Genomic DNA, 14921 nt, shown 5'->3' with positions numbered 1-14921 from the left:
TTCACTGACCTCTCCTCTGCCATACTAAGTAGGTCTTTATGGTCCCAAACTTGCCTAGGTACTTGAGTCCCTATTATAAACTCAGACTCTTGGAAGCACCCTCCTTCCTGAACTGGGATCTCCAGGGCAGGGTTTCTCTGCCTCAGCACTCCTGACACTTTGGGTCTTCTTGGCTGCACTGGGCCTTCATTGCAGCACACAGGCATTCTCTCTAGTTGTGGCCTGTGTGCTTCTCCTACTGCGGCGAGGGCTTAGCTGCCCTATGGCATGTGGGATCCTAGTTCCCTGGTCAGGAAGTTGAACCCTGTCCCCAGCACCAGAAGGTGGACTTTTAACCATCAGACCATCGAGGACGTCCCTGCTGACACTTTGTGCTGTGCTCAGTCACATTTGTGTCCAACTTGGTGCAACCTTATGGACCGCAGCCTTCCAGGCTCCTCTGCCCATGGGATTCTCCAAGCAAGAAAACTAGAATGGGTTGCCATGCCCTCCTCCAGGGGATCTTCCCAACCCACACGATATATAGCTCAGACAGGCAGAAGAGCGTGGGGTGCAAGAGAGTCTGCCGCCACCCCACCCTGGGTCCCCTCCCCAGAAGCCACCAGCTTCTCAGGCATCCTGTGGAGCTTTCTACCAACACAATGCACACAGTTTTGGACCTTCAGGGCCCTTGTTCCATAACCAGCAAGCGGTCCTGCTGGCTTCGCCCACCTGTTTGTGGCACACTTCACTGTCACCGACACCCTTCTCACCTGAAGGCCAGGATGAAGCTGTGAGACACAGAAAGTCTACCCTGTTTTGCAGAGTTGAGGGCGTGCTCAGGCCGTGGGTGGGGCTGTGCAGTGTCTCCCCAGGGGCCAACGGGATTGCTCTGCCAGCAGTGCCGGCTGGAGGACCAGACACCAAGCCTGACGTCACAGGCCTGAAAGGGCTTCAGTTCTAAGCCAGTGGTTGGGCCACAAGGCTGCCACACTCAGGCACCCCGGCCCAAGGGCTGAGCCCACACCAAACCACACAAAGCAGACAGTAAGAGCTAGCCAGTTCTGCCTGCAGTAGCTTCCTCGTTTCCAGCTCTGTAAGTTTTGAAAAAGCCTTTCACCTCTCTGAGATGTGTGTGTGTGTCAGCTGCTCAGTCATGTCCAACTCTTTGCAACCCCATGGACTGTGCCCACCAGGCTCCTCTGTCCATGGGATTCTCCAGGCAAGAACACTGGAGTGGGTTGCCATGCCTTTCTCTAGGAGATCTTCCCGACCCAGGGATCAAATCCAGGTTCCCCGCACTGCAGACAGATTCTTTACCATCTGAGCCATCAGGGAGTAGATTTCTCACTAATCAGTAACAGCAGCAGCCACCCCCCAAAGGGTTAGGGTGAGACTTAAATGTAACAAAGCCCCCACAAGGCCATACTGTGAGCTGTTCCTAATGGCTCGAAGGGGGCTGGCGCTCCCCTGAAGTGAAAACAGCTGTGGTTTGGCATATCCAAGAGCACACTCCTTCCCTGGGGATGCTGGGCCTTCCAGGAAGCCCCAGGCAAGCACACACACGGCAGCTGTTGAGAAGCCCACGCAGGCCCGCTGCTTCCACTCCCGGGAGTCTCCCAGCGGGGGGCGGGAAAGCCCTCGGACTGCGTCTCCTCTGTGACACGGCAACAGGCCACCAAAGGCGAGGGCCCTTCAGGGAGACGAGGCTCCCACTCTGCTTCTGCAGTCACTCGGGCGCTTTTCCTGAGCCCCGCCAAGGACTGGGCAGGGCGGAAGTAAAGCCACAGCGATCCAGGGCTCTCAGATAAGGTCTGTTTCCTTCGGCAGCTGGGGTGCTATTGTCTTGATTTCCACAAACACTCCCGCAATGCTGGGTGTGGCCCAGCAGAGGGGACCCTCCCATTCCTAAGAAGCTCCGCGTTTTCTGGGTGCAGCGCGGAGACAGCTCTGGGGCTCTGGCCTCGCCTGCTGCTGCTGGGCCAGAAACCCAAGGTCACTGGGAGCTAGGGGAAGCGGGACTTTGGGCCCTGCAGACTGGCTTCTCCAGGACAGAGGGAGATGCGCCCACTGGTGGACAGCCCAAGGGTGCGCTCTCTTAGGATCTGAGAACACGATGTGCACACCGGGCCCAGGGCCCCCAGTGCCACCCCCGGGGTCAAAACTCGCCCCTCTCCCAGGCACTACCATCCCCAGAGACGCAGGGTGTCAGCACAGATGCCAGCCTCAGAAACAGGGAAGGTAAGGTCAAGCCAGGCTGTGGCCTGGTCTCAAGGAAGCTCAGGCCAAGCAACGAAAGATGGGGCCATCTTTCAACTACTGCCACCTTCCCTCATAAACCCGGTCAGAGCAGGATGCTCTTTCAGGGTTCTGAGCATTCCTGGTGGGTTGGAAGTAGGACCACTGTAAGCAATTCTTCATCTTGTATTAACAGGACTTTCCATGAAAACAAAAAAACCCCACACTGAATGCACATATACTCAACACTTCCTATGGACCAACAGCCCCAGGGAGGAGGTGTCACTGTGCCCATTTAGCAGATGGGGAAATGAGATGTCAACAGATTAAACAACTTGAGGAGGGCCACCAGACACGAGAATGGGGAGCTGCGACCCCAGTTCAGGTCTGTGAGTCCTCGACAGGTCCCAGCCTGTGAGGACAAGGGTCCCGAGCAGACGCTCCTGCCTCAGTCACACCTGAGTCTCACTCTGAGATCACAGGATCATCACGGAGAGAATGGGAAGGGAGCCAACCAGGGAAGCCAGTCCAGTGTCCGCTGCACAAAGCTGAGGCCGAGGAAGTGACATTCTCAAAGTCACAACGCAAGCCAAGTGGAGACTATGACCCCACTCAACTTCCCCCAGGGGCCACCTCCGTCATCTTCAGGTCTCAGCTTAGGTGTCACCTCCTCAGGGAAGCCCTCCCTGACCACACCCCAGATAGATGTGGTCTCCATTACTAACACTCAAGGCTCCCTCCACGTCTGTAACACCGAGCACAACAGGAAACCTGAGCCGGTTTTATGTTGCTCTTCTGAGCTGGAAGGAAGCCCTCGACAAGAAGCACAGCCCCGGCCCAGGACGCTGGGCTTACCTTCACTGTCGGTGAGCACCTCCATGCGCCCGCTGAACATGGCCTTCAGCATGGTGTCCTGCTTGGTCAGCGTCTGCATGGTGGTGTAGTACAGGGCTCCGCCCACGTTCAGCTTCACGTACTTGGAGCTGGGGCTTGTGCCCTTGAAGGAAGTGGTGCGGGTCGCAGCCGCTGGCACCGCTGAGCTCACCACACTTTCTCCTGACATCTCTTCCTGCCCGGGGACAAGACGCAGGGCCAGCAGGGTCAGGGCACCGGGCCTGATTTCCTTTCCTCAACCAGTGGGCTGCGGCTGGCCTCCGATGAGTCCTGCTTAGTCCTAGTGTGTCCTGCACTGAGATCAAAGTTCACTCCCGGTCTTCACAGCTCAGGAAGAGTTCAGAGGAAAACCTGGATTTCTGGCTTCTCTTAAAATCAGAGGCCAGGCCTTCCCTGGTGGCTCCGGGGTAAAGAATCTGCCTGCTGAAGCAGGAGACGCAGGTTTGATCCCTGAGCCAGGAGGACCCCACACGCCATGGAGCAACTAAGCCTGGGAGCAGCAATGACTGAGCCTGCAAGCCTAGAGCCTGTGCTCTGCAAACAGAAGCCACCGCAGTGAGAAGGCTGCACACCACACTAGAGAGCGGGCCCTGCTTGCCACTAGGGAAAAGCGCGCAGAGCAATAGAGACCCGGCATAACAACAACAACAATCAGAGACCAGCTAGGCCAGCAGGGGAACGCGTAGTGTGAGCTGGGGTGCTGGCTGCCCTGTGGGCAGGCGTTGCAACCCCCAACTGGCCCCAAACTCCACGCAGACAGCTGGGCTCACACACCTGCTTCACCTGTTAGGCCTGCAGATCTGAGTTTACCACCGAGTCCTGCATTACCAGGAGTTCCTTTGTGCCTACTGCTGATACGACTAAAGGGACACCCTGGCTGTACCCTAAAGCGGCTAAGAGCCCTGCTCTCTGTCCCCTCATCGCCACTTACCACGCAACAGCTGAAAGCAACACTTTTCAGCTGAATTACCCATGAAACAAGCTTGGAAGAAACTGAGTGTGATCTCAACTACCATTCCCCTCCAGGGAAAAAGTCTTTCCCAGGACTCAGTGAAAGACATAAAGATGCGGTGAAGTCAGTTACTGCAAAATTAGAAGCTTCCTGCACTAGCGTCACCCCAGATAGCAACATCCACCAAGTCCCTCCCAGAACCCTGCTGGCAACTGTGTGCATCTCAGGTCATAGAAGTGGATGCCGGCTGGAACCTGGCGCGCGCGTACGCCCAACTGTTTATAAAATATAATTTCATTTGTACTGAACTACAGTTGGTTTACAACGTTGTGCCAATCTCTGTGGCACAGCACTGACTCGGTTATACATATACACACATTTTTCATATTCTTTTCATTGCAGTTTCCTGTGCGCTACAGTTAGACCATGCTGCTTATCTAGCCTCTATCTAATAATCAAGTGGGCCTTATGAAGCATCACTACAAACAGAGCTCATGGAGGTGATGGAATGCCAGCTGAGCTATTTCAAATCCTAAAAGAAGATATTGTGAAAGTGCTGCACTCAATATGCCAGCAAATTTGGAGAAGTCAGCAGGGGCCACGGGACTGGAAAAGGCCAGTTTTCATTCCTATCCCAAAGAAAGGCAATGCCAAAGAATGTTCAAACTACCGCACAATTGCACTCATCTCACATGCTAGCAAAGTAATGCTCAAAATTCTCCAAGCCAGGCTTCAACAGTATATGAACCATTCCAGATGTTCAAGCTGTATTTAGAAAAGGCAGAGGAACCAGAGATCAAATTGCCAACATCTGCTGGCAGGAGAAGTTCAGAAAAACATCTACTTCCACTTCACTGATGACGCTAAAAACTGTGACTGTGTGGATCACAACAAACTGGGGAAAATTCTTGAAGAGATGGGAACACCAGAACACTTTACCTGCCGCCTGAGAAATCTGTATGCAGGTCAAAAAGCTACAGTTAGAACCAGACACCGAACAACAAACTGGTTCCCAATCAGGAAAGGAGTATCTCAAGGCTGTATACTGTCACCCTGCTTATTTAACTTATATGCAGAGTACATCATGCGAAATGCTGGGCTGGATGAAGCACAGGATGGATTCAAGATTGCCAGAAGAAATATCAATGACCTCAGATATGCAGATGGCACCACCCTTATGGAAGAAAATGAAGAGAACTAAACAGCCTCTTGATGAAAGTGAAAGAGGGCAAAAAAGCTGGCTTAAAACTCAACATTCAAAAAACGAAGATAGTGGCATCCAGTCCCATCAGTTGGGGAAACAATGGAAACCGTGACAGACTTTATTTTTGGGGCTCCAAAATCACTGCAGATGGTGACTGCAGCCATGAAATTATGAGATGCTTGCTCCTTGGAAACAAAAGCTATGACAAACCTAGACAGCATATTAAAAAGCAGGGACATTACTTTGCTGACAAAGGTCTACACAGACAAAGCCATGGTTTTTCCAGTAGTCATGTATGGATGTGAGAGTTGGACCATAAAGAAAGCTGAGTGCCGAAGAATTGATGCTTTTGAACTGTGCTGCTGGAAAAGACTCTTGAGAGTCCCTTGGACTGCAAGGAGATCAAACCAGTCCATCCTACAGGAAATCAGTCCTGAACATTCATTGGAAGGACTGATGCTGAAACTCCAATACTTTGGCCACCTGATGCGAAGAGCTGACTCACTGGAGAAGACCCTGATGCTGAGAAAGACTAAAGAAGGAGTAGAGGATGACAGAGGATGAGATGGTTGGATGGCATCACTAACTCGATGGACATGAGTCTGAGCAAACTCCGGGAGTTGGTGATGGACAGGGAAGCCTGGCATGCTGCAGTCCATGGAGTCGCAAAGAGTCGGACACAACTGAACGACTGAACTGAACTGATGTAATAGTTTACATCAGCTAATCCCAAACTTCCAGTAGAAAACTTTCTTGGATAGGTAAAATTCTACAGCTGGAGAAGTGTCCGAGAGTGGCTAAGTCTTTACTGAACCTGGGGATCGGTGCTGAGAAGGCAGCCCCTGATGGCCAGCACGCTGAGGCTCTGGGCTGCCTGCAGCCCATCACCACCAGACAAGGCCACTTGGTGGCGGACAGATCAAGATCCAAGCAAGGCCTCTCCGTGATTATGTCTGAACACGGACAAAAACACTGTCCCCCAAAAATGACCAGTAGGAGCCACGGCTGCTTCTTCCCCAATTAGAGCCCGAGCTCCATTCTTCCCACCTTGAAGGGAGGAATTACGGAGACCCAATCACAGAATTAGCCCTATTTCCTGACAGCATTCTACACAAAGTGAAGCCCCACTTCCCTGATTTCTCCCCAAAATCACCCACCGCCAGCCAGAATCTCCTGAGCCACCTCATATTTCTCCCTCAAAGTATCAAGGAAACAAACTCAACTTTGACTGCAAACATGCTCCTGGTTTTGGCTGGAGGACGTAAAACTATACTCTGATAACTGCAAAAGGATTTTTAAAAAATATTCTTTATTCCTTTGTCAGCCTTCCCACATGAACATGTATTACGTTGATAACTGATAAAAACAAACAAAAAAAAAGTGTCTTTTTTCTGCTGCAACACCTGGCATGTGGGATCTCTAACCAGGGATCGAACACATGTCCCTGCAGTGGAAATGTGGATTCTTAACCACTGGACCACCAGGCAAGTCCCACAGATGTTAATTTTTAAAGGGGCTAAGGGACTAACTGATGGCAACCTGCTATCCATTGATGATAGCAGAGGCAATGACCAATCTGTACGACCTCTGTCCCCTCAAGAGTGGCCTGGGGAACTGGTGTCAGGGCCTGTAGCGGGACACAGATGAAGGACGGCCTCCTGAAGAGAAAAGTGTTTTCTCAAGAAACTGTTTCTGCTCCATCACACAAAAACGGCACAAGCAGTTAAGGTTTGAAAAGCAGAGGCTGAGCTCACCTGGGGTCTCTGTGGCCTGATGCCAAACGCAAAAGACAGAGGCCAAGAGGAAGCAGGGCCCTCACCTCCCAGCTTCCTTCTGAAACCAGTCCCCTGATTTCAGTTGAAATTCGAGCCCTGGTTAGAGATCCCACATGCTAGGTGTTGCCACAGAAAAAAGACACTTTTGTTTATTTATCAGCTATCAACATAATACATGTTCATTGTGGGAAGGCTGAAAAAGAAAGGAAAAAAGAATATTTTTAAAAAATCTTTTGCAGTATCAGAGTATAGTTTTATGCCCTCCAGCCAAAACCAGTTGGTGACACGAACAGTTATCACCAACCACTTTCCCCGGAAAAACACATCGTCCATGGGATGACAGAAACAGCTTACGTGAATAAGGAATTTTGGAGAACTTTGAAGACCTGGAGCCAGGGGTTAGAAAGCTTATAGTTCAAGATGGTGGAGAAGGACTTGCGCTCATCTCCTCCTGCAAGAGCACTGAAACTGCAGCTAGGTGTCCAACAACCATCAACAGGAGCAACCAGAACTCACCAAAGTGAGACACCCGGCAAACAAGCCTCAGCAAGCCGGTAGGAAGGGCGCAATCACGAAGAAGTCAAATCCTACACCGGCCAGGCGGCTGACCCACAGACTGGAGAACAGTAATACCAAAGAAGTTCTCGCACTGCTGTGAAGGTTCTGAACCCCAAGTCAGGCTTCTCAGCCCGGGGATCCGACAAAGGGACTGGGAATCCTCAGGGAATCTGACCTTGAAGGCCAGCAGCATTTGAGGATAGGACTCCCACGGGACTGGGGGAAACAGACTCCAGTCTTGAAGGGCACAAACGAAATCTTGCCCACACCAAGACTCAGAGCAGAGGAGCAGTGACCCCACAGGAGACTGAACCAGAACTCCCTGCTAGTGCTGCAGGGCCTCACCACAGGGACGGGGGCACTGGCAGCAGCAGTCCAGGAGTGCCCCCTTGGCATGAACCCTCTTGGAGTTCATCCCTAACTCTACCACAGAGCCCAGGGCTGGGTCGTCTCAGACCAAACAACTACCAGGAAGGGAGTGCAACCCACCTATCAGCAGACAGTTGGATTAAAGCTTTACTGAGCAAGGCCCTGCCCACCGGAGCAAGACTCAGCTTTTCCCATCTCCATCTCTCCCACCAGGAAGCTTATACAAGCCACAGCCTCCTCTGTCAGAGGGTGGACAGAAGAAGCAAGAAGAACCACAGTCCCACAGTAAATAAAACAAAAACCACATTAATCAGCATGAAAAAGCAGAAAGTTATGTCCCAGATGAAGGGACAAGATAAAACCCCAGAAAAATAACTAAGTGGAAATAGGCAATTTTCCAGAAAAAGAATTAAGAATAATGACAGTGAAGATGATTCAGGATCTCAGAAAAAGAATGCAGGCAAAGAATGAGAAGATGCAAGAAATGGTTAACAAAGACCTAGAAGAACAAAAGAACAAAGATGAATAATACAGTGGAAGGAATCAGTGGTGGGGAAACTGAGGCAGAACAACACATAAATGACGTGGAGGACAGAACGGTGGAAATCACAGCCACAGAGCAGAATACAGAAAAAAGAAAAGAAATGAAGACCGCCTAAGGGACCTCTGGGACAACATTAAACGCACCAACATTTGAATTATAGGAGTCCCAGAAGGAGGAGAGAGAGAGAAAGGACCTGAGAAAATATTGGAAGAGATAAGAGCTGAAAACTTCCCAAACATGGGAAAGGACACAGTCAACCAAGTTCAGGAACTATAGAGAATCCTAGGAAGAATAAACCAAGGAGGAACACACGGAGACACATAGTAATCAAACTGACAAAAATAAAAGACACAGATAAAATACTAAAAGCAACAAGATAAAAACTACAAATAACATACGAGGGAACTCCCTTCAGGCTATCAGCTGACTTCTCAACAGAAACTCTACAAACCAGAAGAGAATGGCATGATATATTTAAAGTGATGAAAAGGAAGAACCTACTACATGAATACTCCACCCAGCAAGACTTTCCTAAGAACAAAGCTAGTGGAGGTGATGGAATTCCAGTTGAGCTGTTTCAAATCCTGAAAGATGATGCTGTGAAAGTGCTGCACTCAATATGCCAGCAAATTTGGAAAACTCAGCAGTGGCCACAGGACTGGGAAAGGTCAGTTTTCATTCCAATCCCAAAGAATGCTCAAACTACCGCACAATTGCACTCATCTCACACGCTAGTAAAGTAATGCTCAAAATTCTCCAAGCCAGGCTTCAGCAATACGTGAACCGTGAACTCCCTGATGTTCAAGCTGGTTTTAGAAAAGGCAGAGGAACCAGAGATCAAATTGCCAACATCCCCTGGATCATGGAAAAAGCAAGAGAGTCCCAGAAAAACATCTATTTCTGCTTGATTGACTACGCCAAAGCCTTTGACTGTGTGGATCACAAGAAACTGTGGAAAATTCTGAAAGAGATGGGAATACCAGACCACCTGACCTGCCTCTTGAGAAATCTGTATGCAGGTCAGGAAGCAACAGTTAGAACTGGACATGGAACAACAGACTGGTTCCAAATAGGAAAAGGAGTACATCAAGGCTGTATATCGTCACCCTGCTTATTTAACTTCTATGCAGAGTACATCATGAGAAATGCTGGACTGGAAGAAACACAAGCTGGAGTCAGGATTGCCGGGAGAACTATCAATAACCTCAGATATGCGGATGACACCACCCTTATGGCAGAAAGTGAAGAGGAACTAAAAAGCCTCTTGATGAAAGTGAAAGAGAGCGAAAAAGTTGGCTTAAAGCTCAACATTCAGAAAACGAAGATCATGGCATCTGGTCCCATCACTTCATGGGAGATAGATGGGGAAACAGTAGAAACAGTGTCAGACTTTATTTTGGGGGGCTCCAAAATCATTGCAGATGTTGATTGCAGCCATGAAATTAAAAGACGCTTACTCCTTGGAAAAAAAGTTATGACCAACCTAGATAGCATATTCAAAGCAGAGACATTACTTTGCCGACTAAGGTCCGTCTAGTCAAGGCTATGGTTTTTCCTGTGGTCATGTATGGATGTGAGAGTTGGACTGTGAAGAAGGCTGAGCACCGAAGAATTGATGCTTTTGAACTGTGGTGTTGGAGAAGACTCTTGAGAGTCCCTTGGACTGCAAGGAGATCCAACCAGTCCATTCTGAAGGAGATCAACCCTGGGATTTCTTTGGAAGGAATGATGCTAAAGCTGAAACTCCAGTACTTTGGCCACCTCATGCTAAGAGTTGACTCATTAGAAAAGACTCCGATGCTGGGAGAGATTGGGGGCAGGAGGAGAAGGGGATGACAGAGGATGAGATGGCTGGATGGCATCACAGACTGGATGGACATAAGTCTGAGTGAACTCCGGGAGATGGTGATGAACAGGGAGGCCTGGCGTGCTGTGATTCATGGGGTCGCAAAGAGTCAGACACGACTGAGCGACTGAACTGAAACCATCTTTACAACAAATGCTAAAGGAACTTCTCTAGGCAGGAAACAAGAGAAGGAAAATACCTATCTACAGAAAATAAACCCAAAACAATTAAGAAAACAGTAATAGGATCACACATATTGATAATTACCTTATATGTAAATGGATTAAATACACCAACCAAAAGACACAGATTGGCTGAGATGAAAATATGTTAATATATGCACTTCCACTTATCACATCCCTCTGCTTGATCCTTCAAACTGCATGTAATTACTTTATATTGTTAGGGTAAACACATTCCCCTGTGGCCTGCAACTGTAATGACCTTTTATTATTTTTGTCTGGCTACTGACTGTGAAAACGGATAAGTATTTTTCATTATTGTGATTATGTAACTATTGCTCACTTAATAGCACTGTATCATGATTGGTCAACAGAAAAATAATAAAGAGTTTTACATCACCAAAATTATCATTTAATAGAAAAACCTGCACTTTTTAAAATCCAGATGCATATCAGAACTATCTTGGAATTTTTTGAAAAATACTAAAGGCCAGATATTGCTATTTTTTTTTTCTGCCAGAGCTCAATATGTTTCTAATGAGCAGCCATGTTTAAAAACTGGACTATATAAGGATCTTTTACTTTTATCTAGTTTGTTTCACTTTTTCTATTTCATATTCAGCACTCCCATTTAACTTAGTTTGTTTTCCAATTTCTCCATCTCTTTTTCTGATGTCCTTTCTCAAGTCTTTATCAAGAGTAGTAAAGCTCTTGTATACATATATAAAAATAATATGCATAACGTATATTTTAGAAAACATGAATTTTTGCCTAACTAAAAAATTTATGACATTTTGATTCCACTTGTTTGACTTAGCCTGAATAGAATGTTAAAATTCTAATTAAAAAAAAAAAGATATGCAACAAGCAACAAAGGTTTACTGTATAGCACAGGCAACTATGGTCAATATCTTATAATAACCTATACAGGAAAATAATTTCAAAAATAATATTATGTGTATATGTATAACTCAATCACATTTCTGTGTACCTGAAACATTGTAAGTCAACTACACTTCAATAAAATACAAATATTAGAGGAAAAAAGCTTGTATTTATGGTTTTTGAGGGGTTTGGGGTGGGATAGGAGTTCACTAAGGAAATCTGCCCCAAAATGGAAATATTTTTTTAAGCACCTTTGTCAGATCGAAATTTACACAAAAATAAATATGTTTTTGGGAGATGATGTAGCATTTTGTAAGGTACCTAACATGAAACAGGTAAATAAAAGTCATAACGGATAATTCTGTGTATTGTACTTGTTTTGCTTTCCAATACCTTTTTAAAGATAATGTATATACGATCAATGTTTTCTTGTATCTATTTTGGTCGCGTTGGGTCTGAGCTGCAGCACATGGGGTCTTCGCTGAGGCGCACAGGCTCTCGAGTTGTGGCATGGAGGCTTCAGAGCCGGAGGGCTCGGTAGTTGCGGCACGGCCTCAGTTGCCTTCAGGCATGTGGGCTCTTCCTGGACCAGGGATCGAACCTGTGTTCCCTACACTGCGAGACAGGTTCTTAACCACTGGACCATCAGGGAAGTCCCAATAAAGTGTATTTTAAGTGCAGAGTTGGATGAGTTTTGATCAATGGATGCATCTATGTGTATATTAGCTGCTCAGTCAGCTCTGACTCTTTGCAACCCCAAGGACTATAGCCCACCAGGCTCCTCTCTTTATGTGATTTCCCAGGCAAGAATACTGGAGTGGGTGGGCATTCCCTTCTCCAGGGCATCTTCCCGACGCAGGGATGGAAGCCCGGTCTCCCTCACTGCAGTTAAGATTCTTCACTGTTTGAGTCACAAGGGAAGCCCATATATGTAGCCCCTACTCAAGACAGAGAACACTTGCATCACTCCAGAGAGCCCCTTTCCCGAAGATGCCACTGTTCTACTGTGTATCATCACAAACAACCATTTAAAATTCAACCAGGGACTTCCCTGGTGGCCCAGTGGCTGAGACTTCGTGCTCCCAATACAGGGGGCCCAGGTTCAATCCCTGGTCAGAGAACTAGATCGTGCATGCTGCAATTAAGGCCTGGCGTAGCCAAATAAATATTTAAACAAATAAAATCTAAACAGTGCTGGAAGACAGCTATCATTATTTCCCTTCTGTGAATCTGGATACCTTGAGCCCACATTCAGTCACTTCCTGAAGTGCATGATGACAGAGGCGGCCTGATGACAAACCGAGAGAAGAACGTGGGCAAGTCCTGCCTGGCCTCAAGCCCACCATTTTATCAATGGTCACACTTGGTACATACAGAGCTAGGACATGGAAATTGAGAAAGGGGACCTCACCTCAGTCATCTTCAGAAAAGCTCCAAAATAAAGACAGGAAGCCATGGCTGCGGGCTTGGGTTTGCAAATCCAACCTGAGTTTAAGCCCCTGGCCCTGCAACTGACCACCTGTGGGAGCCTGAAGGAGCCATGAGTCTGTGCTTAGCCACTCGGTCGTGTCCTACTCTTCTCCACCCTCAGGCTATACCCCGCCAGGCTTCTATATCCGTGGGAATTTCCAGGCAAGAATACGGGAGTGGGTTGTCATTTCCTCCTCCAAGGGATCTTTCTGACCCAGGGATCGCACCTGCATCTCTTGGGTCTCCTGCATTGCAGGCAGATTCTTTACCTGCTGAGCCATCAAGGAAGCCCGTGTGGAACCTAGTCTGGTCTAGCAAGCGGGACAGCAGCCAAGTCTCCCTCCCAGGGCCGTGGTGACAGAAGCCCCAGAGGGTGCTGGGCCCGGCCCCTGGCTCGGAGCAACATGAAGCACCCACACCGTGATCACCTGAGGATGTGCTCCCAGTCTCAGATTCTCTTCTCTTCAGAACCCATTTCCAGCTCTACTGACACCTGACTGAATTACTAAGAGGATGAAGGTGGAAAATATCTTGGTCTAGCTTGAGAATTCCAAATGGACAAAGCAAGCCTCGCACCTTTTTGGAGCCCACTTCGATACTAGGAGAGGACCTCGGGAAACACGGTTCTGGCTGTTGTCTGTCCCTAAGCCCGAGTCACATGAAGCGGGGACACTAAGCTGTAGACAAGGAGGCTCTCACAGCCAAACCTCTCTTCGGAGGACTCCCCAGCCATCCTTGCTGGGATCCTGCTTTGTTTCAAAGGCTGGAGTTCATTATCAATGAGATTGGGGAGGTGAGGCGGGAGAGAGCAAAACCGGCTACAAGAAACACAGGTAATCAATACTCGACATATTGGTTACCAATTTTATTCAATCAAAAGTTTACTCTAATTATATCAGTAAGTCTAGCTTTCTTTTTCCCACCTCCTCTGAGCACTCTCAATGGTGGCTCTGCACTTACCAAAAAAAAAAAAAATACTGATGCCTGGGCTCAACCCGTCTGGGGATGTGGCCGGGAAATAGAAATTTAAAATTCCAACTCCCTGGGTGATTCTAGTGTGCAGCCAAGATTGCACCCACAGTTCTAAAAGATCTGTGTCACCCCCGGGTCAAACAGGCTACATTTAACTTCCTGGTCTTGCAGAAGCTGCCCCTCCTCTGGCTCCATGGGCCCTATGAATTCTGGACCACACATAAAAATAAGCCAAATCAGAAACAAAAGCAGGCCTCTGCTTCACAGCTTCAGGCCACACACAGAGAGGAAGTAACTGTACACTAGCTTAAAAAAAATAAAAATCAGCCGTAAGGGAAAGCCCTTGACTTGAAAAGAGATCCAGGCAAGTAAGTACAATAGGAAAAAGATACTGAATCCCTCAACTACTAAAGTGTTCTCTACACCTCTCCGCAGAACTGTCTTCCTTGTCGTGTGTTGGAGGAGACGTGTGTGGGGAAGATTTGAACAAGAGTTTAGCAAACCTGGACTGCAGTTCTGTGTGACGTTTAGACACACCAAGTCTGTTTCCTAACTTTTTTTTTTTAAACTACGTGATCCACCTGGGAGGATCTGATAAGGGTATTTACTGATTTATTTGGCTGAGTCGGGTCTTAGCGGTGATACGTGGGATCTTCTACCTTCGTTGTGGCATACAGGATCTCTAGTTGCTGCATGTGGCATCTAGTTCCTGAGAGCAGGGATCAAACCCAGGCCTCATGCATTGGGAGCACGGAGTCTTAGCCAATGGATCACCAGGGAAGTCTCTCAGTTTCCTTACTCATAACATGAAGTTAAAGCCAAAATCTTCAGAATAATCCTCAAGGAATAAATGTTTAAAAAAAAAAAAAAAAAAAGACAGCGTCCTTTCCCTTCTGCTCCCCAAGCTATCCTTAAGACCAGAGGGTCCTAGCCCGGGCAGTACTGGAATTACCTGGGTGCTCTTAGGTGTGCTGAGTTGGCTTCAGCCCAAAACAATTAATCAAATTGTGGAAAGGTGTGGAAACTCAGAAACTAGTGTTTAAAAAGCTCTTC

At 47.9% G+C, this 14921-nt stretch overlaps 1 protein-coding gene across 2 annotated transcripts in view; it reads right to left on the bottom strand.

Annotated features, from left to right (window-relative positions):
* KCTD10 (potassium channel tetramerization domain containing 10) overlaps positions 1 to 14921 on the bottom strand; it is a 30182-nt gene that overhangs the window by 13667 nt on the left and 1594 nt on the right. For both annotated transcript variants that reach the window (XM_068989548.1, XM_068989549.1), the window contains exon 2: positions 3073 to 3286. In XM_068989548.1, the coding sequence (XP_068845649.1) occupies positions 3073 to 3286 (214 nt within the window). The remainder of the gene's footprint in view (positions 1 to 3072; positions 3287 to 14921) is intronic.

This window comes from Capricornis sumatraensis, chromosome 17, assembly GCF_032405125.1.
Source record: "Capricornis sumatraensis isolate serow.1 chromosome 17, serow.2, whole genome shotgun sequence".
NCBI lineage: Eukaryota > Metazoa > Chordata > Mammalia > Artiodactyla > Bovidae > Capricornis > Capricornis sumatraensis.
The sequence above is the reverse complement of the archived record's forward strand: the minus strand, read 5'-3'. Positions and strand labels throughout refer to the sequence as shown.